General features: G+C 38.0%; 1 protein-coding gene and 1 pseudogene across 2 annotated transcripts; both read right to left on the bottom strand.

The window, feature by feature from the left end:
* Positions 1 to 4,540: 4,540 nt before the first annotated feature.
* Positions 4,541 to 5,357, bottom strand: LOC143848675 (protein ASYMMETRIC LEAVES 2 pseudogene; annotated as a pseudogene).
* Positions 5,358 to 10,987: 5,630 nt separating this feature from the next.
* On the bottom strand, positions 10,988 to 22,812 carry FOLK (Phosphatidate cytidylyltransferase family protein). 2 transcript variants are annotated; one of them, XM_077358111.1, is made up of 6 exons: positions 22,545 to 22,812; positions 12,771 to 12,838; positions 12,551 to 12,682; positions 12,086 to 12,201; positions 11,401 to 11,515; positions 10,988 to 11,305 (listed from the first exon to the last, which is right to left on the bottom strand). In XM_077358111.1, exons 1-6 carry the CDS (start codon positions 22,773 to 22,775, stop codon positions 11,128 to 11,130), a joined length of 840 nt encoding a protein of 279 aa, XP_077214226.1. In that variant the 5' UTR covers positions 22,776 to 22,812; the 3' UTR covers positions 10,988 to 11,127. The 2 variants fall into 2 exon arrangements, with proteins under 2 accessions (XP_077214226.1, XP_077214227.1); XM_077358112.1 differs by lacking the exon at positions 22,545 to 22,812 and adding an exon at positions 19,492 to 19,815.
* Between the last annotated feature and the right edge of the window lie 1,568 nt (positions 22,813 to 24,380).

Below are 24,380 nucleotides of genomic sequence, written 5' to 3'. Positions count from 1 at the left end.
CTACTATTATTTTACACAAATAAAAGTTTGTCCTAGGTTCTTTTAGTCCCCCACAAAAATAACATAGTATGTGTTCTTACTATAAGCTTGTTTTCGGCGAAGAATGCAGCGACGGACAATGGTGATTCGATGAACATAATCACAATACGATGTATAAAGATGAAGGAGTGTGTCCATGGCGACCATCAAATAGAGGCAACAACTGATGATGAGTTGTAGGGTTCAATGAGAGAGAGGAGATGGATGGAAACCTTGTTCCTTCGAATTGATTCATTCAGAATGAGATTTTTATAGTTTTGTTATGTTAGATATTATTATACTAGAAGGATTAGCTATGGACCATCGCAGAAGGCATTTCGAAGACAGGTTGTTGAATGAGAGTGACAAATTATGATATTTTACTAATTTCTGAATACTATTACAAGAGAACCAACCTTTTATAGAGCACTTACATGATAAAAATATAAAGGAGATTATGATAACAATGGAACCAATTTCATAATAATCGCCTAATCTACCACAAAGATGATCCAATGGTGAGATTTACACCCAATCCAATGGTTGGATCTCACATATTCAAACATGCCCCCTCAAACGTATATGGATTGGAAATCGATATACGTTTGATTACTATAAAATTCCCAGTAAAATTGAATTCCCCTAATTTCTACCAATTTGATTAACAATGTCAAAAGTTGACGACGAAGATCCCTTGATGATGGCTATGACGTTGTTGCCGATGATTGCCAAAGAATGCGCCGCTTTGTTGATGTGCCGCAGAGAGCCTCAATGGGCTTGGTCAGACTCTAGCCTCAATGAGCGGGTCTTCATGGGTTGGTTGAAATACCGAACCTCATAGAAATGGGTCCCTAGGGATCAATGCCATGATTGGCAAGAATGACTCAAGCCTTGATGGGCGAGTAAAAATGGGTCACGATGGACCAATGCTGGAATGGGCAAAAAATGGGTCATAATGGACCATTGCCGGAATGGGCAAGAATGGGTCACTATGGACCAATGCCGGAATTGGCAAGAAGAACATGGGTCGGCTTTAGATACCGATCCTAATGGAAGAGAATTACACTCTTGGGCACTCACTTCAATGAAGTACCTCAACCAAAAGGATTGAATATTTCAGGCACGCACCTAGAAAGGTACCTCAACTGAAATAGAATGATGATGGAATTGAACAAATATGAAAGAAAGGGAAGTACAACAACTAGCGGTTTGGATCACGAAGGCAATCATCAATTGAAAATTTTGGACAGTGCATTAAACCGGTGCACACATAAAATATGGAGAATCTCCCAAAGGAAAAATATGGAAAATGAAATCCAAGGGGTGTCAATATCAATAACTAGGGTGAATGTTATAGTAAGGATCAACGGAATTGGGTGTCCTGAGTAGAATAGGATGATGTTATTCCACCGTATCTTTACAATGGTCTTAAACGTTCTTGTCTAGAAACATCTACGGTTTCCGTGTTAGATAAAATGATAGCTTCATTGAGAAAAAGAGTGGGGCTTGTTGTTTTGTCTCATCTGATGGTCACCATAGAAAGGCCTCAAGTTTGAAGCAAAGCTCGATGAATGGCGATTATTATCCGTCCAATCAGACATACAAGATTAATGTGGAGACAACAGCAAAAGCAGGACCTTCTTCAATCTTTAGATGTGTTGATAGTGAAGGCAAGACCAAGTAGAAAGGAGGGAGGCTTTGTGGATCAATTAAGGTCAAGCAAACATGGTAGGAAACGTCACGCGAGGATTAGGCGATTAATGAAGGAAATGAATACAGAGAGAAATAAGTGGGAAAAAAAAAAAGCCGGGCTGATGGCTAGATCAGCCGCCCGCCAGAGACGGAAGCTTTTTCGTGTTGTGCTCAAGGCGAGGTCCGACCGACCTGCTCTGATACCATGACAAATTATGATATTTTACTAATTTTTGAATACTATTACAAGAGAACCAACCAGTGCTTTTATAGAGCACTTACATGATAAACATAGATAGGAGATTATGATAACTATGGAAAGAGATGGCCTAATTTCTAATTCAATCTAATTGCTTAATTTAGCTAGGTTACCTCACTTAACCAACTTGCCTAATCTACCACAAAGATGATCCAATGGTGAGATCTACACCCAATCCAACGGTTGGATCTCACATATTCTAACAGAGCAGTCACATAGCAACAGATTTTGTCTTATTCATTCAATTCATCGTATGTGGCTGCTTTCTCATGCAACAACGGGTACGCGAAATGCATTATGTGATGGACCCTAGCAAATCCCATACTAAAAATATCGCTCATGTTTAGCATGTAAGTAGAAAAATTAAGGGAATTTTCACGCTCTAGCAAAATATATTTGTATCTGGGACACACCGGACTTTTTCAGTAGTCTAGAATTGTGTGTCTATATCCCACATGAGACACTCCAACGGACCCACATCATATGTCCATATCCCTCCCATTTAGATTCGGATCTAAAGGATCGATCTGAATGTCTGTTCCGTTGGCATGCCTAACTACTGCTTATACTTTCAAGGGATTTGCAAGCGTCCATCGCGGATGGTCTGTTGCATGTGAGAGCAGCCACACAGGTTCACTTTTCAACAGATTTTGTCTTCATTCATTTATTCATCCCACGTAGCTGCTCTTACATGCAACAGACCATCCGTGAAATGCCTTCTGCGATGGATGCTAGCAAATCCCTATTTTCAATAGTTGTTAATTATTATTATTATTGGCTAAATATACTTATATTACCCATATATGGCCTAGTGAGCAATTAGTTTTGTGTGACTATGGTCCGAGGAAATCCCGGAAAATACTAGACATGAAAGTTGGATCCATGTTCCTTTGAACAATGCACGTATGCCCACTTGAATGAATGGCAGAATGAGTAAGTAGGGTTTTCTTCTAATCATATTTCCACATGCCCACCAAAGAAAAAGCTTCTTTGGATCCACCCACTATTAAAGATTTTTTGAAATGATAACATGATGACCATACAGTAAGTTCTACTATAGGGTATAAACTAAACACAGAAACTCTGTGTATAAACCATTTAAGAGACCGCTCATTGATAGTAATTGTTCTATTAATAGATGTGTGAGAAGTAGGGGTGCAACTCGGGTCGGGCGGGTCGGGTTCTGAAGAACCCTATCCTACCCGAGAAATATCTCGGATCAGATCAGGTTGGCTTTTTTCCGGAAAACCCATGATTCCCAAACCCAACCCTACCCATGATAATTCTCGGGTCGGGTTTTTTCAAGTTGACGCGTTGTAGGAAAAAAAAAATCTTCACACCAAAAATCTCTAAATTTATGTAATCGAGTGTATAAATTTAAGAAGGAAACGATATTTCCACATCACAAACATGATCACCTCAATGAAAACAATTATATCAATATATTGAAGAATAATTTGCTATGTTATTCAAGAGATAATTAAAAATGTCATAGCACACCTACATAAGTTGGGTCGGGTTTTGGGTTTCATGTTTTTTTTTCTTCAAACCTGACCCTACCCAAGATTGAGCCGGGGTTTTAAACTAAAATCTGACCCTACCCAAGACCCATGATTTCTAAGCCCGACCCATACCATTTTCGGGTCGGGTCAATGTGGGTCGAGTAAAACCTGACCCAAGTTGCACCCCTAGTGATAAGGCTTGTACACCTGACCCAAGTTGCACCCCTAGTGATAAGGCTTGTACATCGGAAAATTTGTGTTTAGATTATGTACATACACGACCATAGTCCACTCATATATAGAACATGGTAAGGAAATGATTTTTTTTTTTGAAATGGTGAATCATATTAGAATGGAAAGGGAAGCCCGAGGTAAGGAAATGATGACCATTAGAACCAACAAAATGGAAATTGATTTTTCCATGGAGGAATGGCTAGTGATCACGTTCTGTATTTGGTAGGTAGAGTTGATTGTTGTTAAGTTATCAATTAGAAAACCTAGATTTGGTTTATTATTACATAGAAAACATAGTTCCAAAACTCGAAATTCGACTATGCTTGGAATTCAGTCGGGTCGATTCAACTCAAAAACTTGATTCAGTAGAACTAGTACAAAAAACTGGCTTGAAAATTTAGTTTTATACATCCTAGAACTAGTACAAAAAACAATTGAACAAAATTATGAAAATTAAGAAAAAAATGAGGGAATATTAGTGGGAAATGATAAATGCACCCCTTTTCATCACTTGGGACACCCAGATACAGTGTATATATGACTGCAAAGGGGCTGATGTACTTCACAATTGAAGGAATGAAGTGCCCTGATTGCCACGTACAATGCAGCTGGGTGTCCCAAGTGATGAAAAGGGGCGTATTTATCATTTCCCATATCAGTGAGGGTTATTACCAAGCAAATAATTTCCAGACCCAATCGAATCACAACCCGAGTCAGTCAGTTGTTCGCACTGAATCCCAGTTGGGTCTACATGATTTTTAATTGGCGAGTGACTCGATCGACTCAAAACCTAATCGAGTCGAGTCGTATCAGCGAGTTAACTTGAATGACATAGGAGATACTTTACATCATATTAGAAGACACAATTAAGAGGTTATGCTCTATAATAAATTACCCAAACTTTAACACATCTGGACAAGTCACGAGTCAGGGTGGGTCACCAGACAAGCCCCGTGTCTCGTTGCTCTTACAACAAAATACTAACCCATAAGAAATGAACGTACAAAAGTTAGCCATTTTTTTTTTAATCTCCGCGGGAGAGAGGGAGAGAGAGCGGCGGCCGGTGGGGGTGGGGGGTGGAGTGGTACTTGATTTCAGAGGGTATGTAAAATCACCGAGTTGGTGCCGAGTCACATAAAAGCCCACTCAGACACACAAAGTGAAATAAAGTCATGGAAGATCGGCCTCATTGTAAAAGGGATCATATGGTTGTGAAGATGAAGATGAAGACGAGGGCAATGGAGGAGGATTGGCATAATGTGCGAGACGCAGTCGAGCATTAGCGAGATCTTGTTGGAGGCTGACCATCTTCCACTGTAAGAGGGAAAGGTCTCCCACACAACCATAGATAGGGTCTCTTAGCCTCGCCTCGGCTTCATAAGCCAACGTCTGAACCGCATCCTCTCGTTGTAGTTCGGGGACCTCACTAAGGAGTTTGCTAACATTGCTTGCCCCAAAGATCTTGTGGACATTGGCAAACTTTTGAGGATCGTCCGCCTGGAAGTAAGGAGCAAATATGCAGTCGGGTGCACATCTCCTCTTCAAGAATCGGCAAGCTGCACAAGGTGAAGAAGATGAACGTGTAGTACCAGAGGCCTTCATCTCACTCACTTGAACTTCCTTGTCTTCCTTTCTTCCATATGGACACAACCCATTTTATGATGACTACTTATGAAGGGGAACCATAGGGTGTAATTATAGTCACATACATGTTTTTTCTGTGTATTCGAGATTTAAGATGGATTGATAGGTTTACCACCACATGGTTCCCTTAGCTTGAGAACCATACTAATTGGACGATCCTAACTATCTAGTTAGAGGAGTTTACTGCAATCTCTTACTTAATTTTTTTTTGTCTAAACTCACTCCACTTGTAGGCCATCAACCATGGTTCAGATCATGATGACACGGGCGGGCCCTAACATTGGATATGTTGGAAGTGGGTACTCTTTGGATATATGGCAAAAAATTTCTTAAGAAAAATTCTCTGGACGATGAGATTTGTAGAGTGGCTAACTCATTTTTCATAGGAATTTCTTTCTTACAGGTTCAGTTCTTTTGCCGTAAAATGGGCGTAAAACTAATTGGGGTTTTTGCAAAAAGAGTCTTCCACTGTGGCCTATTTGCAAATAGAGTCGTGTAGTTTGATATTTTGCAAAAGGAGTCGTGGCATTTGCCCATGCTTTGCAAATGGTGTAAATTCTACCGTCACTTCACGGAATTGAAACGGGAGATAATTTAAGTTCGAAAAAGACAAGAATACCCTCTATTTAAAGAGTAGTATGTCGATGGCATTATGATCTTCCCACCCCTCCTTTGGATTTCTGGAATCTTGTGGAAAAGTTTGGAAAGGAAAAAAAAAATGTAAAATTGCCTACATTTTACTCATGGAAAAAATAACTTGAACCCACCTTGTTCAATTTTTATTTAGAGATACCTTCAATTTATGATGATATTCCTCTAAATTAACCATAATCATATTATTTCCCTCTAAATTCTAGAGAATAATTTTCCATCAGAAAAGTTTTTCTTTCAATCCAAACAGAGCCATAGCAATCCATTTCTTTCACTAATATAATTTTGTCCCTTGAGGTACTGTTTTCGTTTTGCTGTTGGGCGTTCTCATTCTTGGGAGATGAATTTTTCACCCGAAGGGGCGGAGACACAAATAGCATGAGGGGACCATGGCCTCCCATTGAATTGCAAAATCCCTTTTATGGTTTATGGCCCTACATGCATGCTTAGCTAGTTTAGAGGTTCTACATGTAACATGCATGCTTTAGTGGTAGGGGTGGCAAAATTGGCCGAACCGAACCGGAACCGAGCCGAAACCAAACCGATTCAAATTTCGGTTTGGTTCGGTTTGGGTATCAAACCGAACCGAAACCGAATATTTGCAATTATTATGAGTAAAGGGTGGCAAAATTGGCGGAACCGAACCGAAAATTCAGTTTTGGTTCGGTTTTGGTTTGGTAAAACCAAACCGATTCAAAGTTCGGTTCGGTTCGGTTCGGTTCGGTTCGGTTTGGGGGTCAAACCGAACCGAAACCGAACCATTGCCACCCCTATTTAGTGGCCATGGCCCCCAATAATAAATTCAGGCACGTGTAAATTAGTCCGGCCCCATCAAGTGTAAACCCCCCAACCCCTCCAACACACACACACGTGATGTGACGTCAAAAAGCCTTAAAGTTTGCCCACAATTCACTCAAAAGTGGGGTGCATCATCCTTTGGGGAAAAAATCATCTCCCTCATTCTTAACTTATGTGACCCACTTCGTTATTATAATGGCACTCATTGAGAGGCATTCTTTGATGTAACGTGGCACACCCAATGCAACACAACCAAACCATTCATTTGCTTGCCAATTCTTTGTAACTCCCACATCCAAATAATGTGTATTGTTTGTTGTTAGTAAGGGTGTCAATTTTGGCTCGGGCTCGGAAGCTCGCTCGAGCTCGGCTCGAATCCTTAACAAGCTGAGCCCGAGTTAGGCCAGGCTCGGCTCGGCTCGGCTCGTTAAGAATTTAATATGTTTAAATATATATATTATATATTAATATATACACTAAAAGGGTTGTCTAGGGAGTGAAAGGGGGAGGCAAAATATGTCACTTCTTTTTTGGAACCCCATTTGTTACTTGGACCACCCCCCTAGTGTAAAAAGAGTAGTAAAAAAACACTAGATAGGGCTGTCTAGGGAAAATGAGAGGTGTAAAATTAAAATAATTCTAGCTCGATAAGGCAGGCTCACGCTCGCGAGCCTAGCCGAGCCGAGCCGAGCCTGGTTCGAGGCCGAGCCCGAGCCGAGCCTGGCCAAGCTCGGCTCAGCTCGGCTCGTTTACACCCCTAGTTGTTAGTTTTGGGAATGGAACTTGGGTCGATTTGTAGGAAACCATATCGTAAAATAAAAAATCTACTTGTCTCAAGAAATTGAGAATGAATTAAGGTTGAGCAAATCCAAAAAATGAATTTGTATAATCTCGGAGGAAATGGGGAAAGCCTCTCCCTCTCTCACTCTTCCCGCGTCTCTTTGTCTCCCTCTCGTACACTGGATTTAGGAAATAAATTCGGTTGTTTACGGTTTAGAAATAAAGGGTAGTTTTGTCCTTTTCTAATTTAAAATGGTCTCCCGTTTTTATTCCGTCCAGATACAATTAGCATTATGTGATTTGCAAAACGTTGCCAAATGCGATGACTCGTTTTGCAAAATATCAAACTACACGACTCTATTTGCAAATAGTCCATAGTGGAGGACTCTTTTTGCAAAAACCCCAAACTAATTTTAGGCCCATTTTTGAGAAATGGATGTATATTTTGTTGGAAGTTTTCAATTGGAATTCCTTTTTATTTTATGAAATTTTTGCATGATTCTTTCCATTAATAATTTTACCCTGGATACAAATGACACCTTAGATAAGTGCATCTCATAAACACTAATTTTCTTAGTCTTCTTTCTTAATGAGGGAAATGATATTATCAAATGCAATTATCTTCCAAATCATCCACTACATGCTCCCTCCATAGGTCTGATGTAGTCTAAAAGTCAGACTCATTAGATGATAATCAGAAGATTTGAACGTAAGCAATTCTTTAAAATTTTCCAGACCCAAATTGAGACTCGGCGAGCCACTGAGTCAAGTTGACCAGGTGATTGCGTGGACAAACGATTAGGACTCAGCAAAAACCCGCCAAGTGAAATGTAGCCGGGTTTTCTTGACCCGTCATCAAGTTAATGATCGGGTCGGGTCGGGTCGACTCAGACGAGTTCCAACTTGACCAGCAAGATTCTCAAACTATGGTTGCCCACTAAGAGAAATATCGAATCAATGGCTGACCTTCTAGATGAGCAATATCTCCCCATTACAAATTGTCTGAATGAATCTACAGTACATGGATAGTCAAAGGCTTTCCATAGTGGTGCCCTTGAGTATGTAGAGCGTTGAGGTCAAAGATTCAAAATTCAACTTTTATTCTTGTCCAAAATGTGTAAAGAAATAAGAAATTACATCCTAGCAATAATAAAGTCCATTAATTCGCATGGTTAGCTTCCTTCAATGAAATGACCTTTGTGTATAACACAAAACTAAAACTCATTGAGTCAACTCAAAACTATTCCGAGTTGGCTAGAATCGCTTGCAACTTAGTATAAGTGAAACAATCAATAGTCAAAACATGTAAACATGACATAAAATCTATATTAAGCATTTTAACCAGTGTGTGTGTGATAATAAAAAAAGTGTAAAACACACACATACACATGGGAATGCTAAAGTGAAGGGTATTCTTGCAGAATCCCAGCCACAAGGGCGCCCTAATGGATCCACGTCACTCGCCCTCTCTCTCTCTCTCTCTCTCTCTCTCTCTCTCTCTCTCTCTCTCTCTCTCTCTCTTCACGAGGGAGCACAGACACATGTATAGATGGATGGATAGATGCACAATTAAGTACTCGAGTTTTTATTGAGTGATCCCCAACTCGATTGAGTTAACTCAACACAACCAACTTTCAGGCTGTGTCAATTTATAGAGTTTTTGAACTATGTAACCCATGGAAGAGGTTGCTTACCAGTTGGATCGTTTAGAACAACGGGCATGTAAAAGATGGAATAAAAGGTATATACACCATCTTTTAATGTAAAGTTTAGTGAGAAGATGATAACCCGTTAGATATTGTCGACCAACTTTCAGCAAATATCATCATTTAAATTGACCCACTGTAAAGAAAATGTCATTTCAAGTTAGGAAAAGAAAATGGGAGATAGGTAAGCAGTGCAGAGATGTGCAGTGCCTTTCCAACTCTATTCAACGAAATGGGAAATAGCAATGCAAATGGGCACTCGAAGAAGAAGAAGAAATGGAGGTCATTTTCAAAGAATTCCAACTGAAGACTTGCTAATAAAAGGTAATGATTAATGCCACACAACATTAGTGAAGAACAGTAGTTGTTCTTTTTATTTCGAGTGTGAACGTGTAACGTGCTGTGGTATTGCTTGACTTTAGAAGGAGGCTTTAGAGAATTGGAGGAGAATTAAAAGGCATACTTTTATTTTCTAGGAAAGATTATCTAAACTATATATCTATTTTTTGAGGTTCCACAAAAAAACAACGATCCCACATCGGAAAAGAGCAACTGATCTGGAGGGCTTATAAGGACTTAGGCACCCTCCCCATAAGGAGACTAGCTTTTAAGGGGGTGAGTGCTACTTGGGTCCCAACAATTTTGCGGGTCCTATAGAGTGAGTGTGTATATACAATCTAATACCCCTAGGAAGAATAAGTTCGAAAACTCGTTAATCACCACAAACACGAAATCCATTAGTCATTGTAAGTACTCAGGGTGTGTGAAAGCCCAAACAACATCACTAGCCATTTGTAAAACTCTTGTTTAGTTTTAAAGGTTGTTTTACCCTCATCTCCTAGTTGAATCCTAATCCTCACTATTTGTTACTATCAACATTTGGTCCTCTATAATCGAGATTTGGTTAAGATGCCACTCTCAGGTGTTCTTATATAGAGCACTTACACAATAAAAATGGAATGAAATCAAGTTAATGATGGAAAGAGAAAATGCTAATCGAAACTACCTAATCTATCTAGGTTACCACTACTAGCCAACTTGCCTAATATAATAAGATGATCCAACGGTGAGATCTTGACACGGTCCACTGATGAGATCTTATGAGATCTCACATATTCTAACACGCCCCCTCAAACGTATGCGGATTGAAAAATCTGATGTTGTTGCCGCTGATGATCATAGACCGATTTTAGATATTGATCCTTCTGAAAATGGGACTATAGACCAATGCTGGAATGGACAAAAAATGGGTCACTATGGACCAATGCTAGAATGGGCAAGAAGTGGGTCGCTATGGACCAATGCCTGAATGGGCAAGAAATGGATCACTATTGACCAATGCCGGAATGGGCAAGAAATGAGTCACTATGGACCAATGTGTTCTTAGAAATGTTATAATGATTTTTTACTCCCTTCCTAAGGATCTCTAGCTCTCGTGTTGTTTTCGTATTTTATTTGTTTCCTTTTGTGTTGAGACCTCTCGGTCACCTTGTTCCCCTCGCTTTTCTTTGTTTTGTGTTGAGACCTCTCAGTTTATGGCAGATTTTCTCAGGAGATCGCCAAGGAATTTTTCTTGATTCTGCCCAAACAACAGCTGAACTCCCAAATGCACATCTAAAATACCAGCCCTTGTTATTTTATACCATAGAAAAAAATATATCAACCATCGACAAGCAAATGTAAAATAAATTGCAGATATGATATATTTGGAACAAGAACCAATAAGTCTTTTAGATTGAAACGTGCTAATCCGATACACTACTAACACTAATTTGTTTACATATTTCCATACCGCAAAAATAGTTCTCAGATTAGCCACAGCCAGTTCTCTGTAATCTACATATCAAAGAACAATGCTTCCCACGAATAATGAAGTCAAGGGAACAGTGAGATTATCATCAAGCTCTGTACTAATGGGAAGCGACTCTACAATTGCTGAAGCTACAGACACAATAAGGAAGCTTAAAACCAGTCCCCAACTTCTCTCAATAAACCCAAACATGGAGAAGTAATACATATACCTGTATTGTTACAAACCCACAAGATATTATTTGGTGTAAATGAAAGAAATGAAAACCATATTCAAATCGCAGATAGGTAACGAAGAGATACTTACCCAACAGAAGCTATAAAACCGGCGGATGCCATCGCAATGCTTCCCTCAAAGGACTTGTTGTGGTTGTATGGAAGCTTTTGCCTTCCAAATCTCCTTCCTATTATGTCGGCAAAACCTGATACCAAATATGTAACGGATGCTATCAACAAGGTTTAGAAAGTTACGTAAGTAAACGCCAAAAACCAAGTATCGAGTCTGCTGAGTTTAGCATACTCAGAAAACCTTCATTCATCTTTATTGAATTTTTGAACATGTTGCACAACTAGGCATTTGCAAGCCGAGCGCAGTTTTAAATTTCGGCTGAAATCCGAAATTTCAGCCAAAATATTTTGGTTTCCGTGTGGACCGAAACTGAAAGAACATTGAGTCAGATTTTTACATGATTCCCCGAAATTTCACCGAAATAAAAAATTTCAGCCAAAATTTTGTTTTTCACCCTTATTTACAAAATTTCTACCAAAATGTTAAAGATTTCCACTGAAATTACCGAAATTTCCACTGAAATTATCAAAATTTTATACATTTCGGTGGAATTTAACCAAAAAAAAAAACAAGAAGAAATTTTTGCCAAAAGTTTTACATGATTTCGGCAGAAATTTTATTTCGGTTTCAGTGGTGGCCGAAACTGACATTTAAAACCTTGATGCCGAGTACCATGGATATCGTATAAAAAGTAGCAACATACCGTCTCCAGCGCACAAGTTGCAAATTGTAGCGATTGCAATAGGAGAGGTTCGCCATAAAAACATAGTAGCCATAGTTATAGTGCAAGCATAGTACAATGGTCCCTTCAGAAGTTCCCTATAAATCGTGAAAGGGAAAAGTAAACAGGAAAAATACTTGATTAAGATATCTTCAACTAACCAAGTTGCAAAGTATTCAAATAGACCAGGAAAAATGCTTCAGGCAAGACCAATATATGTGGGGAACTGATATCAGCACAACTATGTTTTAATAATTACACAAACTCAGCTTGTCTTTTCTTTTTTATTTAGCTTGTGAGAGCTTTTTGGGAACTGTAGTAACCTTTGACAGTTCTTTAAATAATAAAAGACAAGATGAGTTAGTGTAATTATTAAAACATGGTTGTGCTGATATCATTTCCCTATATGTACTGCTTGAATACAATAAGATCACAACGCATTCTAACCTGTAGTCTCCATGTCTACTAATTGACTTAACCATAGCATCACTTCGTATAATTCCAAGTCCTAATAACAGCATCCTAAATATATTGATCCCTGGAGCCAGAGCTGCTAGGACCGGTGCCTGATGTCCAGGACTGTAATAATTTATGGTTAATATTATCAGGAAAATAAATCAGATTTAATAAGAGAATAGTTAATCAGCTTTTTCAATCATATAACTACCTGAACAAAGGCCAAAAAAGCATGAAGACTAATCCAACGCTTACATGCACCAGCTTGCGATTTAGCTTCTGGAAAAAAAAAACAAAGTAAAGAGCTTTTATTATATGAACATATCAAATAAACAATCCAATGCTTATATGCAACAGCTGGCGATTTAGATTCTGAAGAAAATAAAATTGTAAATAGCCTTTATTAAATGAACATATCAGATAAATGGATTTATGGCTACCAGGAAAATAACAAGTTTTGTCAAGTACAGATTTCCTATCACATTTCAATCCCCACGAGGAATCATTTCATAGGTGATTCTCTTTGCAGCACGATTTATAGAAATATTCAAGGAATTGGAGTTTAATTAGTAAACCAAATTTGCCAATACCCTCAGCATTCGAGTGGTAGATGGCGCTCCTCTGTGAGGAAGGTCACGAGTTCTAGTCCCATAGTTGTTATGTTTCTCTGCCTGAACTGACTTATGTACCAAAAAAATGGTAAAACAAATTTAGCCACATAATTTTTATTTCATTATATCATGCCAACCTCGAGAAAAGAATAATGACAGGAAAACTGTTAAGGTCTGTTTTTGTGACTACCTGCATTTACTATATGGCCATAATATTTGTGATGAGTAATTGTTACTGTAAAAGGGACATAATAAACAAATCCACATATTTTCTCCCAAAATCCCAGCTTGTGCATACAGTTTTAAATTTCTACCGAAACCGACACGAAACGACCGAAATGTTTCTGTTTCCATGCCCCCAAAAACGATACCGAAACCGAAATGCATACCGAGGCCAAAATCATAAGTGAATAAATGATACACTATATTAGTATGCATTACATAATTATATTTATATGAATTGCATATGGAATGTGGTTTATAATTATATATTATGTATATTAGTATGAGTTACATAATTATATTTATACGAATTGCATATGGAATGTGGTTGATGTGTTTATATTAGAATGCATTACATCCCATTCAAAACCCTAAATACCTCCCCTCTTTCCCTTTCCTTTTCCATAAACCCCATTTTTTACCTTCACTCACCACCCGAAGTCCCTAAGGTAAGAACTAACCTCACATACAATTCCATACAGTTCCCTTTCCTGCATAACCTGGCATCTACTTGTGATCCACTATGTAAAACCCAAATCCCCTTCCCAGTCACTTTTGCCATTCATATTCTCCCCTTCTCACATTCGCATCTCACAAGTCCTATTTCTCTTCAATCTTGTCTATTTGAATCCCTCAATTGAACTCTTAAAAAACACTGTAACTACCCTCACCTACATCCTCACTAGTCATCTACCCCATACCATGGCCACTGATTCAAATATCTTTAATTTTCATCCACTACTTCCTTTCCAATCCTCTCTACTTGCTAATATCAAGCTTCCCAATGATAACAACCTTCTTTGGCAGGGTTAGATTCTTTAGGAAAGCCCATACATAGGGCCTACTTGATCTTCTAGAAGGATTGATGATTCCTCGTAACAGCACTTGTCGAAAAAAAAAAAATTCCTCCTGCCATTTATCTGAAGAATGAAGGACTGGATCCAAAGAAACCTAAATGGAAGAATAATCCGGAGTATGAATCCTGGCAACATCAAATATCAATTGATCATTGCATGTGTCAAATCCACACAACATCTAGAGGTCCCTGCATAGGTTCTTGATATCACCACTACAAGGGAAGGAACAAGCACAGGGCTTCGTACATTAGAATTTACAACTATATGAACATTTTGGCTTCTGTTGCTACTCCCTCTCATTAACGAACATACAAATTTCATGCAATGTATCCACCGACGAAGGCCACTTTTATAATCCTTCATTCACTAGACGGGAGCGTAAGGTGGAGATAGCTAACACTACTACCCTACACATTCGTCGGGGCATTTTCTCTGGTGATGCTTCCTCGCCCAGCCATAGAACATGCCTTCTACAACCATATGAGAGGTACTATACCGATCAGCTTAGACACAAGCAGATCCTTGCTGACCACGTAATGAGTATCAGTGAACCCTCTTCGTTTAAAAAAGCTATCATTAATGACACCAGACCTAATAATATATAGATCACTCCAGTGCATATCCCTAGTGAAGATGATTTAGCTGATGTGTTACTAAATGATTGACTATATAGCACCGCAATCAGCTGATTAACAAGCTAAAACTGTTCCAAGGAGCATTACGCGAGTGTTAAGGAATTCGTGTGGATGGTATTTTTATAACTTTTTTTGAGTGCCATACTTGTAATTAGGGTTTAGTCCCCTTTAGTATATATGTCATCGCGTATTGATTCTCTCACAATAGAATACAACATAAGCTCTTTGTTTTGGTGCTCTCCATATCATCTTCTACTCACTTGACTCTTATGGCTGAATTGTACGGGGCTGACAACACCAATTGCGTTCCACTTAAGGTTGCTTCGTGGAGAGGTGAGTAACCTCTATTGGGTCTTTAGTTTCAGAACTTTGAGTTCGTTTGAGGAGGATATGGGAGATTTTAATCGGAAATTCAATACTACGCTGAAGACTTGGGATCTGGAGGGGTTTATATCCTAATCAAGTTGAAAACCCTAAACTTATATTATATTCATGAAGGTGAATGGGACTAACTTCCTAGTTTGATCTCATTCAATCCTCTTGTATCTTGGAAGAAAATTCGAAACTACATACTGCAACGGTTGGATAAGTGAACCTCCTTTAGGGATGGAGCCTCTAGATCAATGGTCAAGGATGTGTTCTTCAACCTGGAGGTCGGGGTTCAAACCCAGCTTACCTATCAGAAAAAAAAAATGAACCTCCTTTCGATGATTCCAAGTACGAAGAACGGAAAAGTAACAAACCTGTTAGTCAAATTATAGTTTTTAAATTTCATAGAACTTGAAATTAGTAGCAGATCATTGTTCCTTTGAAGTTCCAAGGAGGGACAAGATAATTTACATCAAATGTATCCTAAAAAACATGTTTTTTGATATTCCAATGGCATCAAGAGATAGAACATCTCAGTCGGTGGGAGAAATCGATTCGGGATTTGTTAAAGTATAAATGGGAAGTGTTGAGAACCATCAATCCATCCCTTGTAGTAAAGATGCTGAATTCCATAGTAAGTTTTTGAGGAAAAGAGGCTCTGAATTTCTTTCAAGATAAAATTGGGATTATAAAAACACAAGACGGTAAGTTCTCATTAATTAAGTTCTCCATACATTTTTCCATGCCTATGATTGTGTTACAAGTGAGGAAGTGGCATGCTTAATCTAGTGGTTTCCTAACAAAGGTCAGCCTTGGTTTCTGATGGTAGAGGGTCTACAAATCATTGTAGTGATAAAGTTTCAAAAGGACCCAAGAAGTGTACTCATTGTCATAAGTGAATCAGACAAAAGAAACATTTTGAGACATCCATGGAAAACTAAATGGAAAAAGAGTATAACACTCATTGTAAGAAAGTTGATAAAAAGGACAATGTTGCATATATTAATGGTCAGAGAGCCAATTTGCCTTCTCATGGTGGTAATGTTGAGGAAAACACGGACAAACAGCAGGGAATAAACTTTCCCCTTCTATCTGTGAATCGAGAACTAGCCAGAGTTCCTTCTTCATCTAGCGATCACTCTACTTTGCCCATTTTGATCACCACTCAAGCTAATGTGTTTTAGCTCCTATGGATGACTTGAGTGATAAATATAATAGGAAAACATGAAGAAACCACAGCATCCATGACCTCATCAAACCTTTATGGTACAGCCAAGTTTGCTTGTCTTGCTCCATCTCCCTGGACAATTAATTATGGAGTGATTTATCACTTGACTGGTAAGTGCACTGTTTCTCTCCGCTAAAAATTCTATATGGCTCTGATGGAGCAACTCCTGACAATGGTAACCTCTCCTCTATGATGTGTGGGTTATGCTACTTCTTTTACAGTGTCGAATTCTTTCTTCATTCCCCAACCTTTCTTATTTTAGAAGTTACTATGTCTGTTTATGAGTCTGTCAGTTTGAATAGGAGTATTTTAGTAAGTTGTTGGGAAAAATCTATTTATATTTTTGTAGGCCTAGGGCCACCGACTTAAGGAATGAAATATTGAACAAAAGTTTGGTTGGACTTGTTGTGCAGCTCGTGGGAACTCCCAAACCTTCAAGATAAGACTCCTTCAATCCATGGTGAGATGCGCTGGAACCCTTTGTGAGAAGCCTCGGAAGGGTAGAGAGATGGTAACACATCTTTCTATCCCTTTATCCCTCACGTTTAGCTATTTATCACTTGTGTTCTCATAGTCATAAATATGTTCTACTTATTATTGTATTTCTATCGATTGTATCTACCCTTCATTCCTCCTTTAAAGGATTGGTGAGGCTCTGTTCTAGATACCTTTTAGACGTGGCGAGTTCCTATGATCCATTCCTTTCTATCTAATTCCTTGTTTTTCAGTAACACAGGATTCTTTCCTTTATTTTGCAGATCCCACAACTGATTTCAGAAATCCATGTTATCATCTTGTCGTCAGAAAACCCCAGATCTGTAATTCCTAAAAATTATGCATTTTCTAGAAATCCTTGTGTTCTATAAATTTCTCTTCCCCTATCTGCCCTGCACCATATAGAACACCAAAAGCTTACGATGTAGGTAGGCTAAGTGTTACACCTGTGACCTAAGATACGACCACTAGTATGCTTTAGTTAGGATGTTAAGGTACCTAGGTATATCATGTTATATAAGACCACGAGTATGCTTTCTTGCATCGGAAAAGGCAAAAGATCAGAATGGCTTAGAAGCCTATTAATAGATGTTCCACTGTGGGATAAGGCAGTACATGCAATTTCTATACATTGTGATTACATAGTTGAATTGGAAAACACAACAAATAAAACACACAATTAAAAACCATAATAATATTCCTCGAATGAATTTTCTAGTAAAGCAACAAATCAATAATGAACTATTATAAATGATTATGTAAGGTCAAAGGATAACTCAGCGTATTCATTTGCAAAAAGACTAACTAAAGAGTTAGTTTACAATTCATCAAGAGGGATGAGGATAAGATTAGAAATAATAAATCACCAACAAGAACCATAAGAAATCCTAAGAATTAAATTAAATGGGAAAACAAGTTAATTGAGCAAAAAAATTTTCAAGATTAAAAAATTTACATATATAGGCAAATTTTAAAAATCATATTCTAATTAATAGATAGAGTCAATCTCAAAGGCTTTCTCTACTATGTAAATAATGCTACCTATAAAAAAATATAGGTTAAATATATATTCGTAAGGCATTCTATACTAGAGTTGATTATCAGTGGGGTACTGGGGTGTATACATACAAGGAACCGTTGCTGAACTTGCCTGTATGAGTTTGGAAGTGGGGCAACTTCTCATGAGAATTTAGGTTACTTTTCTAAAGAATGCACGGAAAAACAAGTTAAATGCACATTGTTGAAACATGCTAACTTGTCCAAATATGAGTTTGCTTGGTGTTATTGTCGTGCAACACTTTGACTTGGTTTATTACTCAAAGCCTTTGGCTTGAGAGTTTAGTTCACCAAGTACTTCTATGAGTTTGCTACAAGTCCAAAGACAACTTTTCTGATGCACAAAATTTTCAAGTCCAAATCATAGAACACTTTGACTTGGTTTATTATTCAAAGCCTTTGGCTCGAGACTTCAGTTCACCCTGTACTTGTACAAGCTCAAGACATCTACTGAGGTTTAAGTCCAAAGATACCTTTTCTGATGCACAAATTTTCATGGTTTGCCTATAATATTTTTAAATGTTGTTTTAATTTAAAACAAAGAAGTTATGCACAAATTTTTCAAGTCCAAATCACAGAACTCTGTTCATACTGCTTGAGTACACAACCAAAGCAAGGGGGTTCTCTCTCCCTCTACAAGAAACAGAAACCGCACGTCCAAAAGCTCTACTACAACTCTATTTTTGTGCATCAATTATGTGTTCTGTCTTTTATTTTTGCATGGACAGATAGCACAACTCTGTTATCGCTGCCAAGGTACGACACCAAGGCGAGGAGGATCTCTCACTGTGTACAAAAAACAGAAGCTCTATGATCAAAAGCCACTCTACAACTCTATTTTCTCAGAATTGTGCGTTTATCTATTCATTTTTGTATGAGCAAAATAGTGTTCTGCTGCGCGCTGCATAGGTATACAACCAAGGAGACACCTTTATTGTATACTAGTTGTAGAAACTCAGTTCTCTTACTAGAGCATAATTTCAAAATCCACCTTAAAGACAGTATGTCCAACAAGTGACCCAATCCACAACCTTTCATTCTACCATTTGTTTTCCATAAATTCTAGAACAGTGTATACATCTTTTCTGCTACAGTAAATTCAACTTTATTCCATCCATTTTTTGGGTAATTTAATTAGTTCAGTTGTCAAATGAGTTTATAAATTGTTCAGTTGTCAAATTAAATTGTTCCCCCAAAACCCCATCTCACTAAAACAAAATCCAAAATTCTTCATTTCAAACCCAAAATCAAATCGACCCAGAACGCGATTTCCCTCTAATATCAAAACTCCAATCCAAACTACCAATTCCAACAATCCACCCACCAAAAATTGAAGCGTTCTTACCGCAATTCAAGCAAGAAAGTATAAAATAGAACCCAAGGATAACAATATACGAATATAAAACAAGCATGTTAGAGAAGAGAGTAAGGAGCAGTAGTAGTAACTTGGGAAAAAAACCTGTTCAAATACTCTAGCATTTGCCATTTCTTCCCAGAAACGAAGCAGTGAGAGAGCGACACCTGACGCCAGGGCGGCGACACAGACATCATAGAAAAACTGGTTTTCCGGCAACATAGAGGCCATCGTTGGCCGGCGTGGAAGAGAGTGAACGGAGAATGTATATGGGGGTGGAAAAAGAAAAGTGGGGGGAGAAAAAAGAGGCGTGTGATTTCAAAGAGTAGAAATTCGAAAGAAGAAGAAGAGAGCTTAAGGAGTAGAGAGCGTCAAGATTGGTGGGGCGAAGAACGTGACAAAATGTATAGAAATTTGCAGCCATGGGATTAGTTTCTTATTTTTTTACTCTAACAACTCTAGTCAGAATATGTGTACTATCTGAGAGCATACTTGAGGAGAAATGGTGTCTCCACTCTCTTGTTTTGATAATGACACTCTTTCACCACTATCCACTATACAGACACTCACTTTTAGTATCATCGGTAGAAGGCAAATTTTGGTCAGATCAAGACCGTTGATCTTGTATATAAAAATTGAATGGTTCATCTTTTATTGGTAGAAATTTAAATGAGAAAAATTAGCAGGCACAGATGAGGCAAAATTCAAAGTATCTTTTTGGACTGGACATAAAGGTGGCTTCCTAAACGGATAAAATCCCCCCATTTTCTTATTTAGGGATGAAGTCACTTTCATGTCCAGTCCTAAAACCTAAATGCCGCTTTTAATTTTGCCTCATCTGTGGCTGTTAATTTTTCTAGTTTAAATTTCTGCCAAAAAAAAAGATGAACCATTCAAAAGTTTTTAGGCCAAATATATTCATCACTACCAAACGCTTTGGATTCGGGTATGGGCCCACATTATTTGGATGATCTAAAGCGTTCATTTGATGGGTCCTGACATAGATAGGGTGTGCCCAAAAAATCAGCTCCATCGGACCATCCTAACCCTTCAATCTATGGACGAACCTTCAGCTGAGGGTGCAAACCTTAAACAAATTGAAACTACAGAGGTGTATTTGTCACTTTTTAAACTATAAGGGTGGAAGTGGATGTGTCAGAAACTAGAGGAGGTGTAAGTGTAATTATCCCTTCTTTTTTTTTTTTGTATCATTTCGCGGCTCACTTTTGGAGGAGAGAACAATCGCACAAGCTCACTTATTAACAGATTTTGTCTTATTCATTTAAATCATCTGAGGTTGCTGTTGTCTCCAGCAAAAAGTGAGCTCTGAAATGGCTTTCCGCAGAATTGCCTATCAAATCCTAGAGAGAGAGAGAGAGAGAGACTAATCAAACTGCCAGTTAAAATATTTAATATAGTGAGGTGTGGTATTAACAAAACAAGTGAGTGTGAGTTTCATTTCTTGAAAATAAAATAATGTTTTTGTTAGGAGGTTCATATTGGCCGACGCATGACTTGCTTGACTACTTCAAATTGTTGAATGCTAGTTTGCTACTTTTATTGATTTTAGGTTCTTTTCCCAATAGTTATTTTCATGGATGAGACAAAAAGTGAGTATCCAATGAACTTGGTCCCGTGCCTAATGTGCATGCTATTTGTAAGATTACTTAGTGCAAGAATCAATAGTTCAATCTCTCGCCAAAAAACATCAAAAGTCATCTCATTGATCAAGTGGCTAGGATCATCCAATCATGGTTGGAACCAACGGCAATGCGCCGGTTCATGGTCATACACAAATCAATGTAGCAAAGGGGTAAAAATCTAGGGGTGAAATTTGGGTCAGACGGGTTAAGCTTTTGGTAAAAAATGAATTGGAATCAACATGAACTCAACCTGATTTTATGGTAAAAGCTCAACCCAATTTCCAAAATATCGACCCAGAGTTGCACGTACTCCTATAGATATCAGGTAGCATAAATCTTTTTATGAACCAAACATACATTACTTCGATCTTGCTCTTAAAATACTAGCGGCCAAATATTAGAAAACATCATCAATAATATTGCCTAAGAAATCTTCACCAAATAAGAGAACTTGAGAAATTAAACGTAAATTTGAGTCCGATAATCAGTTTTGGACTCACCATCGGTTCTCAAAATCAAAAACAAACTGGGCTTAAACATAATTTTCAGTCCAAAAATCAGTTTTGGACTCACAATCAATTCTCAAAATCCCAAACATACAGAGCAATAGCAGATAAAGGGCTTCTAGTATTTGTTCAAACAGAAATTTAATTTGCTATAGAATGAAAAAGCTTCTCAAATGATACAGATGATTAGATCTTTAATTTATATGTTATCATATAATAGGAAAATTTGGGTAGCCCCAAGGTTATTTAAAACCTTATATATGTAAATATATCTTTAACTATTAAATATCGAACTCGTTTCAGGTCCGTCGCAACTAAGTGTGTCCCCCTAGAAATCAGCCGTTTACTTTCTTGTGAAAGGCTGAGATTAATCTCACTCAAACATATCCTTTTTAATCTCAGCTCTTCACATGAAATCGAAAGGTTGATTTCCTGTGAAAGGCTGATTTCAGGGTGACACACCTATTCACGAGGTGAAACAGCCTCATAAATGTAAATTTCCTCTAGCTAGCAATTAATCTTACAGGTAAATTTCTCTATAACTATTAAATACCTTATAGATGTAAATTTCTCTATAGCTATTAATTTACCTTTCATTCTTTTGCTCTCGCTCTAGTTTTAGTTCCCCCTCTGTCACGATTGTTTGTGGCCAAGAACTCCACCATTCACGGATTTGTGAAGGAGCGAGATTAAAAAAACATGTTCGAGAGATGTACTTAAATGCGATGATGTTAGAATAAGATTGGATCTTGGAAGATCTGATTGTTTGATTGATTCATGTCCAAAACTGATTATTGGAATCAAAATTAAATGTGAAATTGAGTCCGACAATCAGTTTTGGACTCCCGATCAATTATCAAAATCCAAAGCAAATGGGGACTTAGAGTTGTCTCCACAACCCTAAAGCTTTTAAATTTAAAAGATCAAGTAAATGAACAAAAATTCTACGAATAGAATAGAAAACAAGTATGTTAGGGAAAATAATAAGAAGAGAGAGGATCGCAATTACGGATTCAAATACTCCAAGCCTGGCCATTTCTTCCCAGAACCGAAGCATCAACAAAATAGCGCCGGCCGCCATGGCAGCGTTAAAGACGTCGTGGACCAGTTGGTTTTCCGGCAAAAGAGATGCCATTAGATTTTTGGCCACTGTAAAGAGAGTGAGTTTTGGAAACAGAAATCCAGAATAAATAGGCAGGAAGAGTGAGAGTGAGAAAAGAAATAGAAAATGTTTATACATTTGTAGCCTACAGAGACTAAGTTTTTGTTTTATTATATCATGAGTTGCACTGATTGCACGGAAAGCATGTTCAGCCACGCTATTTAAAACTTCACAGAAATGTTTATGGTTTTTTTTTTTTTTTCTGCAAAGAAGTCTCCTGCATTATTTGCAAAAACAATCCTTCTAGTTTGACAATTTACAAAGGGAAATGATATCATCACAAGATTCACAACCGTGCTATGATATTTTCACTAGCCTCTTTTAGGAGTTTTTATATGGTGCAAGGCCGACGTCAAACAATAAGGGCAGAGAGAGAGAGAGAGAAAAAAAAAAAAACCCTCCCCCTTGATTTTTGATCCAGGTCAAACTCCCTTTTCTGAGTTTTAGCTTTATCAAAAATCAACGTGGTTGATTTTCTCTCTCTCCGCCCTTTATATGTAAATGGCGGCCACTAGGGGTGTTCATTATTCCGTTATAACCGAGTTCGGTTCGGTTCGGTTTTTTTCCTTTTCGGTTCGGTTTCGGTTATCTCAAAAAAAAAAACTCGGTTAACTGAAATTAAGATAAAAACCATTATTTAAATAAATAAAAAAAGTGTTATATGGGCACTCCGTAGGATGATCAAAACCGTCCATTTGATTGATCACAGCTTAATTAGGGTGTGCTCTTCGATTGGATGATCCTAGCCCTCCGATCGAAACCGAGATTTTTTTTTTCCCTCTTTTTCTCACACTATTTGGTTAACCGAAATAACCACTGAATTTTTTATAGGTTCGGTTTCGATTCAGTTTTTAAAAATTTCAGTTCGGTTTAGGTTACCGAAATTTGATAACCGAAATTATTTCGGTTATCAAATTTCGGATATTTCAGTTCGGTTATAACCGAATAACCACCCCTAGCAGCCGCCAGATAATTTCTCCCTCTTTTACTATTTAAAGAGCTGTCAAAAGTTTATTGCAGTTCTAAAAAAGCTTTCAAATGCAATTAAAAATAACATAAAAGCTGGGTCTGTGCAATTGCCAATTTGTGAGCAAAATACCCTTATATTAATTTTTTGGGAAATGATAAATGCGCCCCTTTTCATCACTTGTAAAAAGACGAAAATTGCCGCGGGCACGGGTCGGGTGAGGAAAATTGCCTTGTAAAAAGACCAAAATCCCCATTACGCTCAATGATATGTTTTGATAAGTGTGTGGAAATATCATTTCTATATATACTAGCATTCTTGGCCCATGCTACGCGTGGGTTGAAAAAAAAAATGGGCCCCACCCCAACAAAACATGAGGTGTAAAATGGTGGGCCCCACCCTATACATGGGATTGGGTGGAGATCCATCTGGGACCTACCACGTCAAAACATGAGCTAAAATGGTGGGACCCACCTGATACATGGGTTTGAGTCAAGTTGGTGGGACCCAACCTACGAAAACATACCGCCGAACATCACCAGGTATTTTGGTCTTTTGCAAGGCAATTTTCATCTTTGCACATTTTAGAACATTTTTCGTCTTGTATGAGTGAAAAAAATTCTCCCATGGGTATTTGGTCACAAATTGATGGCATGTCCTTGCAAAACTCACTCAAATATGAAGCCTATTTGTAAATTGTCAAATTAGAAGACTAT

Source organism: Tasmannia lanceolata, unplaced genomic scaffold (assembly GCF_043159265.1).
Source record: "Tasmannia lanceolata isolate RefF3 unplaced genomic scaffold, GAP_Taslan_0.1 ptg000016l, whole genome shotgun sequence".
Lineage (NCBI taxonomy): Eukaryota > Viridiplantae > Streptophyta > Magnoliopsida > Canellales > Winteraceae > Tasmannia > Tasmannia lanceolata.
This window is presented reverse-complemented; position numbering and strand designations above follow the sequence as displayed.